Source organism: Leuciscus leuciscus (assembly GCF_965113295.1).
Source record: "Leuciscus leuciscus genome assembly, chromosome: 12".
Classification (NCBI taxonomy): Eukaryota; Metazoa; Chordata; class Actinopteri; order Cypriniformes; family Leuciscidae; genus Leuciscus; species Leuciscus leuciscus.
The window spans coordinates 11683305-11701803 of NC_138736.1; the positions used below are offsets into that span (position 1 = coordinate 11683305).

At 36.6% G+C, this 18499-nt stretch overlaps 2 protein-coding genes across 2 annotated transcripts; both read left to right on the plus strand.

Moving 5' to 3' along the window:
* Positions 1-355: 355 nt before the first annotated feature.
* On the plus strand, positions 356-13159 carry ppp1r10 (protein phosphatase 1, regulatory subunit 10). The gene is made up of 18 exons (XM_082185510.1): positions 356-872; positions 5487-5602; positions 5715-5801; positions 5886-6021; positions 6125-6176; positions 6270-6356; positions 6492-6623; positions 7020-7125; positions 7274-7377; positions 7498-7601; positions 7718-7877; positions 7971-8114; positions 8638-8884; positions 9354-9429; positions 9550-9777; positions 9864-9999; positions 10559-10927; positions 11011-13159. Exons 2-18 carry the CDS (start codon positions 5496-5498, stop codon positions 11133-11135), a joined length of 2400 nt encoding a protein of 799 aa, XP_082041636.1. The 5' UTR covers positions 356-872; positions 5487-5495; the 3' UTR covers positions 11136-13159.
* Positions 13160-15989: 2830 nt separating this feature from the next.
* On the plus strand, positions 15990-18481 carry agr2 (anterior gradient 2). Its single transcript, XM_082186089.1, has 8 exons — positions 15990-16141; positions 16296-16422; positions 16734-16797; positions 17140-17192; positions 17279-17355; positions 17679-17742; positions 18049-18132; positions 18223-18481. The coding sequence occupies exons 2-8, from the start codon at positions 16305-16307 to the stop codon at positions 18270-18272; spliced, it is 510 nt and encodes a 169-aa protein (XP_082042215.1). The 5' UTR covers positions 15990-16141; positions 16296-16304; the 3' UTR covers positions 18273-18481.
* The last annotated feature ends 18 nt before the right edge of the window (positions 18482-18499 follow it).

Below are 18499 nucleotides of genomic sequence, written 5' to 3' on the forward strand. Positions count from 1 at the left end.
TTTTAACCCAGACTTTGAAGATAATAGCGTTACAGTAATTTACATAAACGTTTAGTCCAAATTACAATATCTAGTTTTTGAATGTATAAAGGAATATGCCTATATTCGTGTACAAATCCAAATTCCAACAAATTAATTATTATCCTTGCACAGAAAGCCCGTAAACAACAACCGGAAAACGGAGTGGGGGATGGGCTCGTCCTTGAACACAAAAGGTCGTTTCGAGTGTGTGCGCGCGAGAGGACCGCGTGATCGTCAACTCCATTTTGTGTTGAAATAAACGCCCGAAAGCGCGCTCCCGACACTGGGATGACGCAAAAAAAACGTCAGAACTATATATACTGAGTCCCACCCTTCTAGAGCATTCCTGGATTTGTCTGAGGTAAGTGTCATATCGGAGGACGTCTCTCCCTCTTTTTGCGATTTAAAGACGATTTTTTTTGTCCCAAAGTCCGGCTACCTCAGTTTTAGCAACAAAAACTACTTTTTGACCGTTATCTGGATTTCCGCCGCCAAACACTCGCTTTTCTCTAATGTCTCTTTGTGCTGTTGTTTCGTTTCAGGTCTGAGTCTGTCTCAGTGAAGATCTGGCGTCGAGGATTTTTCAACTGTGTACGAAGATCAAACCCCAAAAAACTCATTTTTTCTACTCGAGTAACGGACATTCGCTTACTGCTTTTTTGCTCCAGATTGTTCAAGAAGGAAAAGCTCAATTTCAGCCACCACAATCCCGCCCATTATGCCATTTTTCAGCCAATAATGCTAAAGTCATGACAGTTTACGTTCTCTTAAACTGTTAAAAAGCTGAAAATTGTTGCTGTTAAGCACAATATATTAATAGCAACCCGAGACGCAGAGGAGAGGTATTAATAGTAAGTGTTCTTTCAAACCAATTTGAATCGAAATTACGTACGTTAACCAATTGTCTTTGTTGAAAATGATTCCAGATATAAATAGAGAGAAAACTTATAGAAAGATCTCGAATGTGGCGACCTAAATGCGCCACGGTTTCTAGAGGCAGACAGCATGCTGAGATAAAGCGAGACAGCTAGCTATAGCGTATGAGCTCACATTGCAAAGCCAAAGCAGCGGCTTCAACGCCCTGCTTCTCTTTGTGTGTGAGACGGAGTAATCCTAATGATAATTAAAGTAACGATAAATCATCGAATAATAAGCTAGCCATCGCTGATCATAAGCAATCTGTACATAAAGATTGCCATAGGCAGAGCCAGGAAGTGACTGCATTCAATTGGGGCTTTTTTTTTTTATAAACTGCATTCTTTTCAAAGGAGAGCTCACTGGAACAATCAACGCAATCTGCACATAAAGATTGCCAAGTGGCGCCTGTGGATTTAGCCGAACGGAAAGAAAAAAAACCCAGACTGAAATGCAACATTTTGTTCAAAATGTCGTTAGGTGTTATTAGTTGGCGGAGCTGGATACAGTTTGATGAAATAAACCTCCCCAGGCAATGATAAATTTATAACATGCATAGCAGTCTGACTATAAAGATTGCCTTTTTTGTGTTTTACGAGTGCGTAGATAGGGTATTATTTGTCTTGTTGATTTTGCTTTAAAATGGCGGACGGGTTGTCCTTTGCTCGGATCACTCGAGGCAATGGTGGCTTTGTTTTTCTGACTGGATCTACGGGAAATACTGTAGTTCGGAACGGCTGTCTCGCGTTGCCATCATCCCCATATACAGCTCGAGGTATCGTCTTAACATCAGTGAGTCGCTAGCGGGGTAAATATAGTAGCACTTTGTAAACGAGGAAGACAAATGGCAGGCGTGGGGAATATAGCCGTTGTATTTTTAAAAAACTTGTTGGAATTCAAAGATGGCGACCGGGCACCCGTTCTATCTAGCGAACACGAAGACAAGTGGTTAAACATAGTGGGCGTGGCTTAGTTCCTTCTCCAGCCAATCAGAGGAGCCGTTGTCAGCTCAGGGCGAGCTGTTATATGAGAGAGGGAGACTTCGACAGATGGCAAATCAAATCCCCCTGTGGCCACTATTGAGTAGATGCATAAATTCATATAACTGGCCTTTAGTCAGACCAACACTGGATGCTCTGTTTTGACGAGTTATAACACAAAACCTTTAAGCAATTTGCTTAAAGATGTCAGTTTGTTGCACTAGATTAACTGTTGAAAGTAGGTAGCATGGGGTTGAACTTGTGCTGTAGGAAGGTTATTATACAGGAAAGTGTGGAATATAATCAGTTTCAGATTTATTTGTAAAAGTTAGACTAGTTTTTTCACATCTACATTTCATCAAAAAAACTTGACCGATACAATGTTAATATTTTCTTTACAGTAAATGTACAATCTTGTTGACTTTTTCTTGTTTATGACAACTGACGTTTCCAGGAATTGTGTGTATTGTTCCGTGTTTAAGGAGTTCGGTTGTGACTATAAAAAGTTCTTCAACAACAGTGTTACGGGTAAGACAAAACCTGATTTCTCACACGATCAAAAGTGAGTAAATTCTAAGTTTTTCGATTCAGCCATTAGTAGACATTTTCACTGTCTTTGAAATTATGTAGAACATAAAACGTTGCTAAACATTTGCATGCTTAACAGTCGTAAAAAAAAAAAAAAAAATACATTCAGTGTATATATTCATGTTTAACTCGCCGCGTTGTTCAATTTCTGCTGTAGTTAGTTGGTAGTCTCGTCGGTGTCCAGTCAAGTGTGCTGTGGTGAGAGGAACTGAAGAGAGAAATACTCGCTGTTGCTCCGCGTGGGCAGGGCAAATGACGTGATCTCTCTCTCTCTCTCTCTCTCTCTCTCTCTCTCTCTCTCTCTCTCTCTCTCTCTCTCTCTCTCTCTCTCTCTCTCTACCAGAAACACTTCCCTCCCTCAAACGTTCTTTGTAATTGACTTGACTACCTCAGATATTATTAGTACTGACATAATGTTCATCTATTTTTTCTAAAAATGTACAATTTTTATTGCATAAATTGTACGTGTTTCTTTATTTTGTTATATCTTGATCACATTTGAGACTTGCATTTCTTATTGCTTCGTGGCATACACCGTTTTTGTATATATATTCTGTATATTTAGAAATAACCACATGGTGGCGACATAACACTATGAAAGAATTGTGCTCAGTTTCAAGTTAACCCTTGTTGATCATACTCTTACAATTATAATTTCTAAACATAATTATGCTCGAGGAGTTTCTTGAAATTGAACACTGATTCACAAGGTGGAAACAAATTCTTCCAGAGTCTATTTCCTTCGTTATTTAATTATTTCCTGATGTTTTTTAATTATTTTTTATATATATATAACTTTTTTTGGCATCTATCTATCTATATAATCGATCCATTTTTATATATATATATATATATATATGATGGAAAATATGGAGAAACCAAATTTCCAACTTTTTTGTGGGGTATGAAAAAATATTTAGTCATGATATACAGAAAAAAATATATAATGAGGAAATAGTCTCAGGAAGCCACTAAGGCACAAAATTGTATTTTGGTTCTGGAATTCTGTAGGTCTATACTTAAAACATAAATAAAAAGGTCCAGTTAATATACTGAGTTACCAAAACCTGCAGTATGTCTTTGTAAAATATTTAAAGCTTACTCTTTAAAATTAGTTACACAAAATTACAAATTGGTCCCACTTTATCTAAGGTAAAAAAAAAAAAAAAAATTGTACAATGTACTTATTGTGTTCATTTTGTATTGTAAAACACTTTTCCTGACATTTGAAAGGGAGACGTGTAGGGGTACAGGTTTAAGGGCTAGAGTCAAAAGTTACAGAAATGTATTGTAGATATGTAGGTATTTTTTAAATACGAGTAGAATGTAAAACCTGTATGTACACAGTAAGTGCATTGTATCAAGTGATTAATTTAAATGTTAGTACACTTAGACACTTGATATAAAGTGAGTCCTACACATTTTATGTCCATCAGGCCCATAGCAATGAGAATAGTGGATATGTGTATTTATAAAATTGTTCATATTTTTATTTTATTTACATGTGTATATATATACATAATGTAAAGGTTGTGGTTAATTTTATGTTCCTATTTACAAACATGATCTTGTATGTATCTATAGATGTTAAGTTGGAATAGACAGATGGATCGCAGCAGTGTCAAACAAGGAAGACAGAAAGTGTATTAATGCCAGAGTCCCTGTTGGTTCACAGCTGTCAGTGGGACAGTGCTTTTCTGTTAAACAAGAAAATCCTGTCAATCATTTGCACACTTCTACTGTTACTTCCCTAGTGTGTTTTGAATAATTTTTGATAAATGGTATTAGAAACACTATAATTGAACTTTTGGAGGATTACAAGGGTTATCATTATACAAATTACTTAATTACTAATAAAAAAAATTGTAAAAACAATGTTCAACTGTAAGTGCATTCTCAAATATATTTTTTTAATTGTCTTTTTCCCCTTCCTTTCTCTACTTGTGTATAATTATTATTAGTATTCAAATGATATAATAATTTGAATGCACATTACTGATCACAGCCACTATATTCTGTTCCATAACTAAGTCCTTTGTACCTGTGATGTTTACTTTGTGTAATGTACAGTGTATGTAAAAAAAAAACAGGTGGGTTTATGACATTGACATAACACATGTAATTTTACTTTTACGTTCATCTTTCATCATTTCAGATATGAACTGAATTATACAACGCTCCCGTAACCACTCATCCATTTTCTAGTATAATTAATAAAAGTGACACACTTATTAGATTATACTAGAAAGACTGGTAACATGAATGTTGTATAATTCAGTCTGCAATCGTCTGTTAAGCTATAACAGTTATATTTGCTGCCCCTTTTCTAGTGGCAGAAAGTCCAATAGATGTCATATATTAAACATTTTGTTCATTAGAAAGGGAACTTTGTAGTCAGATGCACTGTAATATTTAATTTCTTGACATTACAACAATTTTTATGATCTAGTAATCAAAGACAACATTTTATGTAATTACATAATTTTCCAAGTGATGAAACATACATTTGAGCAACAGCTGTTGTTTAACGTAGTGTGTTTCTTAATGAATACATGACTTTGTTCCTATTGCTGTTGAACAGAACGGACACTGCTTTCTCCGTGGTTATGAATGCCCTTGTGTTTTCAAAACATATCTGATGTGAATCGGAAAACTGCTGATAAGATGCCCATATCCGATTCAGTGGAATATATATATAAGAAAATCTGGAACTTTCTCTACTCCATTTTTGTTGGCATATTACTCAATATCTTCAGAGCTTGTTGTTTCCAAGTTGCTTCAGATCCATAGTCGCCTGTCTGGGTAAACATTAATGGGAATAACTTGTGAAAGATTCAGCATTGTCCTTTTGCTGTTCCAGTGAGCTCTCCTTAAGCGCCATCTAATTCTTTCAGTATTGATGGGACGATTTTATGCCATATCCCAGATTCTCCCCAGTGGCATAAGCACATGAATAACCCCTGTTTTCTCTCCCTCTGTCAGTAAGCAGTTATGGCCGTGGGCCCGGTGGACCCCAGAGAGGTGCTGAAAGGAGTGGAAGCTCTGCTGGGGAAGGATGGAGAGCTACGTAGTCTTGAGGGAGTCGCTAAAGTCTTCAGGTGAGATGCTTATACCATTTTTATTTTCTGGACTTCTTTAAAAGCCATTCATTCAATTAACCAATAGTTTTTCTATAACTTGTTTCCCTCTTTCCAACCTTTTTTTACACAGTCTCATGAAGGCCTCGCATAAAATGGTCAGCAGGTGCATGTATCTGAACATCTTACTCCAGACAAAATCACATGATGTACTTAATCGGTAAGAGTAATATCCATTTAAAACACTGTTTGTTGAAACACTTTTGTTTTCAAGGTTGTGCTTAACTCTTTCTCTTCCACTCAGATTCATTCGAGTTGGAGGCTACAAGTTGTTGAACTCTTGGCTCACTTACTCAAAGACCACCACCAACACCCCCCTGCTGCAGCTCATACTGCTCACCTTGCAGAAACTCCCTCTGACTGTGGACCACCTCAAACAGGTACTTCACCACACCACAGCCCAGAAAACTCACACACATGCCCCCGCTGTCTTATAACACCTGTTCTCTGCATGTTTGTTTCTCTCTCTCTCTCTCCTGATAGAACAACACAGCCAAGCTGGTGAAACATCTGAGCAAGAGCGGTGAGACAGAAGGTAAGAGCACATGTTGCATAAATCAATGCCAGACAATTTGCTTACAGTGTTCCACAGCTCAGGTTTCAACTCTGTCACTTCTCTTTCTCCCAGAGCTGAGGAAGTTGGCGTCAGTGCTGGTGGAAGGCTGGATGGCTATTATTCGCTCTCAGAGCGTCGCCAGTGGAGTGTCACCCAATGGTAGGGCTTCTCATTTACATTGTCTTCTATGTATCTCTGTTTTCTGTTAAAGTAGACTTGCTGCACTTTTAACGTGAATTATAGCCAAGTGGGGTTTCCATTATTGGCGCATAACCCAACTCTGTTTTCCATCAGACAAGAAACGAAAAAAGGAGGATGGAAAAGTGCGTCCAGAGGTGAAGCCCAAAGAAAAGGTTGCAGATGAGGAGAAGAAGAAAGACAAACCAAAAGCTTATGCTCCAAGTCACGCAAAGATCCGCTCTACAGGTTAGTTACTTTTATCTATCTATTTTAGTATCTCTTCGTGTTTTATTTTTATTTTATTGTTTTCAATTATAATTTTAGATTTTGTCATTTATTTTTCTTTTGTCATTTTTATTAGTTACATATAGTTCTATTTAACTTATTTTTATTTCAGTTTTAATTTTTGTATTTAAACAGATATTTCAAATCTTGCAGTAAAAGTTTAAGTTTTTTAAGTCTAATATGCTTTGTTTTACATTGTTTTAGCTGCCTAAAAAAAAACTAAATTATTAATTGATGGATTATAAATGTATTTTTTTGTATCAGTAACATTTACACCTGTCTTTAAAGGTTTTTGTGTCTCATTAACATATTTGAAAAGTGATCTGTCTGAATTGACTGAATACATGGTATCTGCAGGTTTGGAGGTTGAGAGCCTAGCTCCAGTTCCTGTAAAGAAGACCCCCAGTGCACCACAACTTGGAGACAAATACAACATCAAGCCAGCTATGCTTAAAAGACCAAGGTAAACAAACACTTCCTTTCTTTTTTGCCAGTAATGAGCAGTCACATGTAATCCATTCTCATTTGATTCATGATTTGAATGAATATGAATGCGGTTTTACTTTGGAGGATTTGAAATGAATCATTAAACTCTGACTTTCTTCCCTCAGCACATCGCCGAATGACGCACCACCAGTGGAGAAGAAGTACAAGCCGCTTAACACCACCCCCAACTCTACCAAAGAGATCAAAGTCAAACTTATACCCGCGCAGCGTGAGTATGCCCATTCAGCACTTCAACTCAAGTAATATGATTATGATAATCTTTGAATTAGGTGGAGAGAGTAGAGTTCCCCTCTGACTAGTGCTAAATATCCATCTCTTTTCCTTTTAGCGATGGAGGCCACTGGATTTTTGGATGCCCTCAACTCCGCTCCAGTGCCTGGCATCAAGATCAAGAAAAAGAAACCAAAAGCCGTTTCCCCTACCACTAATAAGGTGTGGTACATCAGACTACCCTCATTTGTTTATGCTTCACAGAATTTGAAAAAAGAAATTCCTTCAAAAGCACAAATCCACTAACTGTTTTTTTTTTTTCCTCTTGTGCTCCACAGCCCTGTCCATTTGACGGCAGGCCACAGCCATACTCTGGCTCACAGTCCAAACCGTCTTCCCCTGAGACTCCTTCATCTCAGACCCCTCCTCATGAAACCCAAGACCTGGAGCAGCCCGGCACACCTGTGCCCACCGAGGACCCTGAAGCCATGGACACGAGTGAGTCCTGTTGCGTTTAAATTGGCCACAGCTTCACTGAGAGCTGTATGAATGTATGTGCTGAATTTAAAATGCTTTATTTCATGTTTTCAGGTGAGAAACCCAATGCTCTGTCTGAACCTCGCGGCGAGGAGGAGACTCTAACTAAGAAAGGAAAGAAAAAGAAAAGCGTTCGGTGGGCGGAAGAGGATAATCTCAAAGAGTACTTCTACTTTGACCTGGATGAGACTGAGAGAGGTAAAACAACACTTTCTGCACTTACACTATTGTTCATAAGTTTGTGGTTTGTAAGATTTGTTTTCCCCTTTGAGTCTCCTATGCTCGCCAAGGCTGTATTTATTAGATTTAGAAAGTACTGTAAAACAGTAATATTGTGAAATATTATTACAGTATAATTTAGCAGTTTTCTGTTTGAATTTATTTAAAATCTAATTAATTCCTGTGATGGCAAAGCTGAATTTTCAGCATCATTACTCCAGTCTTCCGCGTCACATGATCCTTAAGAAATCATTCTAATATACTGATTTGGTGCTCAAGAAACATTTCTTATTATCAATGTTGAAAACAGTTGTGCTGCTTAATAATAATTTTGTGGAAACCATTATACATTTTTAGGATTCTTTGATGAATAGAAAGTTCAAAAGAACAGCATTTCCTGGAAAAAAATCATTTGAACAGTTGTGAATGTTCTATTTTATCACATAAAATATTTGTGGGATTTGTTCACTAGTAATCATCACTCTTTATCCCTCTACCTCAGTGAACGTCAATAAAATTAAGGACTTCGGTGAGGCTGCTAAACGGGAGCTGATGATGGACAGGCATACGTTTGAAATGGCTCGTCGTATTTCTCACGACACCATGGAGGAGAGGGTGCCCTGGACTCCACCGCGACCCTTGACCCTTATAGGCTGCCTGGTCACTGCAGGTGGCAGCAGCAAAGAGAAGATGATTCAGAGAGACCGAGAGATGGGCATTCTGCAGGAGATCTTCCTCAGCAAGGAGAGGTAAGACAACACTTTGATGCCTTTTCTCTTGTAGTGTGTCATGTTTAGTGATTGTGTTATTTATATACTATTATATATATATTTTTTCATTTTCATTTAATATTCACAAATGAAATGCTATTGTCATTTGTTCTTTTTTTAATATTACTGGGTTTAATTTATTTAGTTTTAGTTTTTATTTCCAGTTAGTGCTGCCTTCAACTCAAACTTATTTCAGTTAGTTTCTAAAGCAACATTTCTATTCATTGTTTTAATATTAATTTTAGGTTTTTCATTTCATATTTTTATTTTATTTCAGCTTTATTTTAATTTAACAAAAATGTGTTTAATAGTTTTAGTTAACAATAAAAATCCTGGCACAAAGGAATCGTCCACGTTTATGAAGTAAATATGGAATTCATTGATAATTTTGTTGTCTTTAAAAACATGATAATTGTGTAACTTTAAATGGATATTCCTCTCTCTGCAGTGTTCCAGACAGTCCTCATGAACCAGACCCTGAGCCGTATGAGCCCATGCCGCCTCGTCTCATCCCATTGGATGAGGTAAGACAGCCAATGACCTTTTTACATGCTTTATCCTTCTATTTTTTTTTTTCTTCTTTATTTTAGAAGAATCAGCTGTGGTATGGGATTTGATCTCTTTCTCATTCTGTGGTGTTGTAGGACAGCAGTATGATGGAGGAAAATTACATGGAGCCCGTTGACAGTGCTCTCTCTGGTGGCTCTTCTGGCCCTAATGAAGGCTCCAAGCTTCCTCCTGTTCTAGCCAACCTCATGGGAAGCATGGGAAGCCTGGGCAGCAGCGGCCGCAGCCCTCAGGCGCAAGGCAGCGCCCCACCAGCCAATAATAACCCCTCTGTTAATGTCCAGGAACTGCTCTCATCTATTATGGTAAGACAAAAAATACACATCTACATTTTATTTACCATGAGATTGTGCAAAGGCTTTGTTTTTTAAGCTTATCTGCTTGTTTTCAGGGTGCTCAGGGATCTAATCAATCTCCAGAGGACCTGATCAAACAGCCTGATTTCTCTGACAAGATCAAGCAGCTTTTGGGCTCTCTGCAACAGAACCAGAACCAGAATCAGAACCCACCTCCAAATGCTCCACCAAGTACGTGTTTGCTCTCTTTAAGCTATGTGACAGTTTTGTTTTAGTTTATTTATATATTAAATGATATTTTGAATTGGCTTTTATTTTTATTTTTTCATTTTTCATTTAAATTTGTTTTGTTTCAGTAATTTTATGTGCTTGTAATTTTTTGTTGTTGTTGTTTATTTAAAACATTTTTTAAAGTTATATTTTTATTTGTTTTAGTTAAGTAATGTGAAAAAGTTTGTATATAATTTAATATTTTTATATAGGTTTTTTTTCTTTCTTTTTTTTTTGAGCTTCAGTCTATGTATCTTTATTTTTTGTATTTTTTTAACCTTTTTTTCTGATTTATTTAGATTGACATAAACCTTTGTTTTAGTTTAGCTTTTTTAATGCATGTCCATGTCCATTTTATATTTATATTTTTTTATTTTTTACTTTCATTTTCATACTGCTTCATTTCAATTAACAAAAACCTTCAAAAGTGGTAGTTAACCATAACAGCACTGCTGTGTTGAGGAAAAATTGCATGATGGTTAAACAACATGCTTAATGTTCTGTTTCTCTCAATTCGTAGTGAACACCGGTCTGCTTGGTCATGGCCCCGGCATGAACATGAACAACATGAACAACATGCAGATGCCCATGAATGGTGGTTTCCCTCCCAACAAGCCTCCTGGACCACACTTCAACCATCCTCCACCTCCTCCTCCACACGGCCATGGCCCACCACCCTTCAACCCTGGCGGCCCGCGCATGATGGGTCCCCCACCCGGTCCACAGGGCCGTGGGGCAGACAACGGCAATTACTGGGGCGATGACTCCATGAGAGGAGGCCCACACCGAGGAGGTCACTTCCACCGGGGACGAGGGAGAGGAGGAGATCCGGGATTCAGAGGACGAGGGGGACGCGGAGGACCACGTGGAGGACATAACAGCATGGGCGGTAAGTTTAAACACCGAAAGCATTCATTTTCCATAATTTTAAATGAGCTTGTAAGTAACGTCAAACTGTTTCTTTCATTTCAGACATGTCAAAGAGGCCAGTGTGTCGCCATTTCATGATGAAAGGAAACTGTCGGTATGAAAATAATTGTGCGTTTTACCACCCCGGTGTGAATGGACCACCTCTTCCTCCCCAGCACGGACACTAACACACTGAAAAGCTGCAATTCCTTGAACTTGCCACTAGTGGGCAGCAGGACTCAAAATGAGCCTCGTGTACAGGGACTGAACCTGACTCACAGAAACAGTATGATGCGGAGGGGGATGTTTGCGTCTGTGACAGCACAATCCCATCTGCTTCCTCCGCCTGTACAGTTGCTTCATCGGGATCTGAACAAAAACAGTTTCTTCTTGATTCTACACCACTTTCCTGGATCTGGAAAGCTGGGGAGAAGATCTGAGATCCTCTATGAAGAGTCAGACAGTGACTAAACCCATTACTTGACTTTGGGGCCTACATGTAAATACTTATTTCTGGAGATGGTGATTCATATGTATATTTTTTATTGTGATTCTGTGTATCACTGACCTGACTGCTAAAGATTGTACTACATTGCTCTGTAACCACTAGGAAACGTCTTCACCCAGTGGTTACTTCAGCTTCTTCTGGTGCCCAAAACCCCAAGATACTGAATGTGCAATTTTCCAAATTATAATTTGCACATCAGATATTAGTGCAACTAGGGTTTGCATAACGAAATTGACACTTTCAGAAGTTATAAGAGCACAGAAATTTTATTTTAAGATTCCTCTGGTTGAATTCAGTCCGTCGGAAGCTGCCAGAAGATGGCGTGTTGTTTGATGTTTTATTTCCAGGTTTCTATAGAAGAGGGAGATACTATCCTTCTATGAAATGTGTACATGCTTTAAAACGGGCTGATTTTCAGTCAGCTGGCATGAAAAGAGCCTCAAGTCATTTTCACACATGGTCCTTCTTTTTTCAATGGTTTTCAGTTCCAAAAAACACCCGACCGATACTCGTCTATATATTGTAGCACTGAATTGTATTTATGAATTGGCATCATGTTCACTGTTTGCCCGAATTGGAAATATTGAGGGGTTAATACCATTAAGAACAATTACCTTTTGCGCCTGGGCACAAAATGCAACGTTTTCGAAGTACTTTGCATACTTGAATTGATATCTTGTGATGGAAAAGTGATCCTAGCCTGCTAAAGAAATATCAACCAGTTGTTCTTTGTAGTGTGACAATCAGAAGAGAATTAGTTGTGATTATTTCCTACTTGATGTTGATGCTCTCATTTGATTTGCTGTGTGCGTTGATGTTCTCATGCTGTCAGACCCTCAGTCCAGCTCGGACTCATGCGGGTCTGTCCTGCTCTATCAGTGTTCAACTGAGCCTAAACCTGGGCTACAAACCACTATCAAGGCCAAACGTATTCAGGTGTTTTCTGTGAAAACAGCGGCCATTGTCTCTTGTGGGACTCGATTTTTCTTTTTCTTTTGTTTTGGTTTGATTCACTTATTTTTCCATGATTTTATTTTGATACAAGTCTGATGATTTTTTTTTGTTTTTTTCTATTATTATTTGAAAGATGTCTATGTGTCAGAGCGCCGCATAAACAATAAAAGGCACATTCAGAAATGTACGATTTTTTTCTACATGTAAATTAATAAACGTTAAAAAAAAAATCACCAGAATGTGCAGTTCTTTCTGAAATTCACTTTTTATTTTCAGTCTCCAGACTCGCATTAGATCGTATGCATATATAATCACCACTCTCACTCAGTTCCGGTTTGCTTTTTTAACCTCTAAATGCTTCATTGTTTGTGCATCTCAAACAGGGTTACGTTAGAATTCTAGACAATTGCACTGAATTTCTCCTCCCCCACTTATGCCAATCCAGTCCTAACAGTGCGTTTGCCTTCCTGCCTGACAGATCCGTGTTCTCAGGGCGGAATCGGGTGCAGATGGCTGCTGTAGTGTGTGTGACAAGGAGTGGCCTGTGCACCCAGCCCTCAAGGGCAAATATTGACTTGAGGTTCATAGAATTTCTGCCTGCATGGAAAGTGGAGGACATCTAAATTACAGTTAAGGACACCTCAGCAATTCATTCATCCTGTGTCATTTTCACAAACATTGAGTGTTTCCTCTGGAACAGGGAAATTGTAAAAAAAAAAAAGTTAAAAATAAATAAATAAATATATATATCCATTTGTCTTGTGAGCATGATACTTGAATGCTTTCGATAAATATATAGCCTATATATATATATATATATACATAGATATTTAATGTTTATTGACAGAAAATATAACTAACTCAAACAAATATGTTTTAAGCTGTATTCAGACAAGTCACACATCTTGGTAATAGAATATTATTATGCTATATTTGCAAATAAATGTGAACATGCACACTGCCGTTCAGTTGTTTTTTGTTTTTCAACAAGGATTCCTTAAATTGTCAAGACAGTAAAGACTTTTACATTGCTACAAAATATTTATATTTCAAGTAAATGCTGTTCATTTGAACTTTCTATTCATCAAAGAATCCATATAATTTTTTTTTTATTACGGTTACCACAAAAAATATTAAGCAGCACAACTGTTTTTTAACATTGATAATAACTAAGAAATCAGCATATTAGAATGATTTCTGAAGGATTATGTGACACTGAACAATGAAGTAATGATGCTGAAAATTTAAGTTTACCATCACAGGAATTACATTCTAAAATATATTTAAATCGAAAATTTTCAATTGTAATAATATGTCACTGAAGCCTTGGTGAGCATAAGAGACTTCTTTCAAAAAATCTTACAGATTATTATTATTATTTATTAAATTATTAAAATATATATTATAATATTTGAAGAGTTCAGATGCAAAAGCCTCTAAAAGCCATCTGAAATTTTCTTCTAGAATGATAATTTTTATAAAGCTTGTATATTTAAGTTAAGTAATTTCACTTAAATGACAATTAATAGGTAATTTGCATTGCCATTTAAGTGAAATTATTGAACTTAAATATACGAGCTTGATAAAAATGATCATTCTAGAAGAAAATTTCAGATGGCATTTAGAGGATTTTGCATCTGAACTCTTCATTTTTAAAAATACCATATTATAATTTAATTATATTGTCTAAAGTTATATTATATTCTATGTTATTTCATTATTATATTATTATAATATTTTAATAATTAATGATTATTATAAACAACATTTTCTGAAGGTTTAACAGCTTGTCTTAAATGTGTAGCACATCCTCTGCTTTAGTCTCCTGCATGCCTTTTGTTTGTGATGAATCTTTAGTTTGTCTGAGTAAGTCAAACCTGTCATTTTCAGCACAATGGCAGAAATATAGTGACAGAGAAACGTCCACCTGAAGGACACAGAGAGTGAAGTCATAAAAAGACTTGATTCATTGAGTCTGAGTGGTGTTGGTTGTCGTAGAGGCCTTGAGTTGATTCCACTCTGCACAAAGACACCATTGATCCTCCACTGGTCACATTATCCCAGAGCTGCTAGTGGAAAGGGACTTTGTCAGGCCTGAATTACAACATTATTTTCAGAGAGAGTCATTTTTCAGAGAAGATGAAATTAGCTAAGCATTCACCTCTCCAGCTCACCAGCACTGATGCTATGACTTGCTCCGGAAATTTTAACTTTCGACATTTGAGCAACTCAGCAAAGGATGTTACACAATAACGCCTGCAACTGACATGTTATACAGTTGTCAGTATCATTTCCAAATGATCAAACAAAATGTCAATGGTGATGGCTTCACTGTAATGTAATGTAATTCATAAAATAAAATAATAATGATAAATAAATGAAATATGTATATAAATATAAATATATATAAATTATATATATTTATAAATTATAAATAAATATGATTGAAAATGAGTGAAAATAAACTGAATGAAAAATTTAAAAATAAGAATAAAAGGTTGCACAGAAAAAAAGTTACTCCAAATGTCTTTCTCACATAGAATCGTGAGTCTCAAAAATGAAAATGTGCTGTTAATTTACTCACCCTCAGGCCATTCAAGGTGTAGGCGACTTTATTCTTCAGTTGAACAGCAAAGAAGATTTTTAGCTGAAACTGTTTACCTTGGTGATTTGTGTAATGCAAGTCAATAGTCACTTTGAGAGTAAAAAATAATAATAATACCCATGGCTCCTGACAGTTTCAGCTACAGTTTCAGCTAAAAATCATCTTTACTGTTCAATTGAAGATTTTTTTAAAGAAAACCTACATCTTGGATGGCCTGAAGGAGAGTAAATTAACAGCAAATTTAGATTTTTGGGTGAACTATCCCTTTAAAGACATGCATTTCTTTTTTTTCGCAAAAAAAAGAAAGAAAAAAAAAAGATAAATATTATTAAATTAATAATAATAAATGTATAAATAACGCACATTTTTGAAAATGAATGAAAATAAACTGAATATTTTAAAATAATAATAATAAAAGGTTACACAAGAAAAAAAAGTTACACCAAAAGTCTTCCTCATAATCAGCCGTCTTAAGGACACGTCAGAATTCAAGAAACTTCCATTTGAGCGCTTCATTAAACAAATGTTTGAGGGGTAGGATTTCACCGGCAAACTAGACTTTGTATAAAGACTATTAAAATCCACACCCTATTATATTACAGATATCAGATTAATTATAATGCACCAGTTAGAATGTCCAAATGTTTCTACATACAAATAGTAGATTTCCTACAAGCTGTTCAATAATAATTAGCTCAATCAAATTTGTCGATTCAATGTATTTCACAAAATGGTCCATTAAGATATTAATGCATAACATTGGTTTCTAATTCTAACACCACGTCATGCCTCAAATTACGAAACCCCATTATAATGTACCCCTCTGACGTCACGGATTAGAGCTGAGCCAATCCTAAGAAGCCCAATCATACTAGTCTTCGAAAGCTTATCAGACTTATATCTGCCGACCTGTCCTTGGCACCGAGCCAAATAAAAAAGTTAATGGAAAGTTGGCATGCAAAATGGGGCTGACCAGCCTCAAAGCGCAGAATGGCATTCCAGAGCAGGAGAGGGGTGGGCGGAGCCTCAGGTGAACAGGTGTATAAGTGTCGAACAGGTGAGAGAGGGTGGAAACAGAGGACCAGGAGTCTGAGCCGGAACACACACAGCAGGGAACCTGAGAACAGGTGAGGAACTGTCATTAAAGGGGCATTGTGCTTGTATATTTTCCAGAAGGCTTTGCTAAAGATCACTTCCTAGCACGCAACTGCTGGGACGGATGTTAAAATCATGCTTTGTCATTTCCTAACAGCTATATATTGAAATGCTTTGTTCTTTCAGCTCGTGAAGATGATTAAAGGATTACTATCAGTGCTCTTGGTCCTGGTGGCCTTGTCCTCTGCCATGGGGAAGCCTGAGAAGACCACTCCGAAGAAGGAGAAGAGGATTCCTCAGACTCTCTCCAGAGGTCAGCTTCATGAAAACATCCCGACACATTCTTTTCAGCAAATTTTGCATAATAATGGCTAAGCGGGTGTGCTGTCGTTATCTGTCACACTAGCAGAACTGAAGCTACATAATGAACTGTATACGCAGAAAGTATAGGATCATTTTCATTGAGATTACCTATAGTAATATTCTAGTTCTTTATTGTGTGAAATACAACCCCAGACCTCGCTTTGTGCAATATTGATTTGAATGGCCTGTATAGCAGTCATCCACATTGGCTAAGTAGATTTTGGTTTTTATGATTCATATTGTGTATTGTTTTCTTTTCAGGATGGGGTGACCAGTTGATTTGGGCACAGACGTACGAGGAAGCTCTGTTTTGGTCACGATCCAAGTGAGAAAAGCTTGTATTATACAGAATTATAGAGTATATGGTGTTCAATAATCAGTAATTTTGTGTGTATAGAAGATCTGCTGATGATATTTTATATGATTTTTTTGTTTTTGGTTACACTTTATTTTAAGTGTAATTGTGTAGGCTAATTATACATTTAAGTACTGAGTAATATGAATTAAAACATGGGTTTGGGTTAGTTGCATGTAATTATGCATAATTGTTAGAAAGTACATGTAATGTGTAACAAGGACACTGTAAAATAAAGTGTTACCTTTTTTAATTGATTGTATATGATCTTTTTTTAATATTTTGTACAACTTGTATTATCTGTTTAATTAGGAACAAGCCCCTCATGGTCATCTTTCACCTGGAGGACTGTCCACACAGCCAGGGTAAGCTGAACTTTTATTTTGATATTTTCATTGACTGGTAGTTTAAAATTCTTAGTTTGTTCTTCATGTTTGTATTATTTAATTAGCTCTAAAGAAGGCATTTGCTGAGGATAAAGACATCCAGAAGTTGGTCGATGAGGAATTCGTGGTCTTGAATCTGGTGGTGAGTAAAATCACTAACACTTTACATTTGTTAACATTAGTTAACTAACTAACAATGAAAAATTAGTCTAAAGCATTATTAATCTTAATTAATGCTTATTTACTAACACATTAAAATCAAAAGTTGTATCTGTTAATATGCTATTTAATGGACCAGAGCTAACATGAACTAACAAGGGAGGGTTGTATTAACAAAAATGAATAAATCCTGTAACAAATGTATTGCTCATTGTTAATAAATTAACAGTGTTAAAGTGTCCTGGTCTGTCTGTTATGTGTATTGTGAATGTCTGTAAATTGACCTGGGATTCATGTTTTTTACAGTATGAGACCACAGATAAGCACTTGTCTCCTGATGGACAGTATGTTCCCAGAATCCTCTTTGTTGGTGAGTTGATTTAATTATGACAGACAGATAAATGATGCCACACTGTAAATATGTTTTTACTGCCTTACATTGTGAAGTATAATCAACTTGGCTATTTAAGTCATTTCAACTTAAATTACTTTAAACTGACTTAAAAAAAATGTTTGTTGAATCTTGTAACATTGGCTATAACTGCAACTTATTTTGATGAGTTAAAGCAATGTTAAAAATATATAGTTTGTAATAACTCATTGGTCATGGCATTTTAACAGTGTAGGCCTACACATTAAGTCTGCATAAATGATTCAAATCTTTCCTGTTTTTCAGATCCCTCCATGACCGTTCGTGCAGACATCACAGGCCGCTATTCCAACCGCATGTACGCCTATGAACCGGCTGACATGAAACTCTGTAAGTCTGAAAGCAATTTTAATGCCAAGATAAGTTATTACACATCATCATCATACTGACAGGGTCACTTGTTTGCTTTTGTTTCCACAGTGTTAAGCAACATGCAAAGAGCCCTGAAGTTTTTGAAGACAGAGTTGTGAACACAAAAATCTAGGAATTTTGTCCGCCGAGAGGATATTACTTCCCTGAGGGTCACTATCATTCTGTCATTTGTTCACTGACGGCACGAACCGCACTGTAAAGCTCTGTACAAATTTGAAATACTTTCTTTGAATAGATTCTGTTACGGTTAACCGTCAGGCTTTCATTTCCATGTTTGCTTTTTTCAATAAATGAAGTTGTACAAAAAGTTGGTGCTCGCAGTAAT

Coding starts and splice junctions, on each gene's coding strand:
- ppp1r10 (XM_082185510.1), top strand. CDS start 5,496: ATGGCCGTGGGCCCGGTGGACCCCAGAGAGGTGCTGAAAGGAGTGGAA. Junction 6,022..6,124: donor CTGTGGACCACCTCAAACAG/GTACTTCACCAC, acceptor CTCTCCTGATAG/AACAACACAGCCAAGCTGGT. Junction 7,602..7,717: donor TTTCCCCTACCACTAATAAG/GTGTGGTACATC, acceptor TGTGCTCCACAG/CCCTGTCCATTTGACGGCAG.
- agr2 (XM_082186089.1), top strand. CDS start 16,305: ATGATTAAAGGATTACTATCAGTGCTCTTGGTCCTGGTGGCCTTGTCC. Junction 17,193..17,278: donor GGACTGTCCACACAGCCAGG/GTAAGCTGAACT, acceptor TTATTTAATTAG/CTCTAAAGAAGGCATTTGCT. Junction 18,133..18,222: donor ACCGGCTGACATGAAACTCT/GTAAGTCTGAAA, acceptor TTGTTTCCACAG/TGTTAAGCAACATGCAAAGA.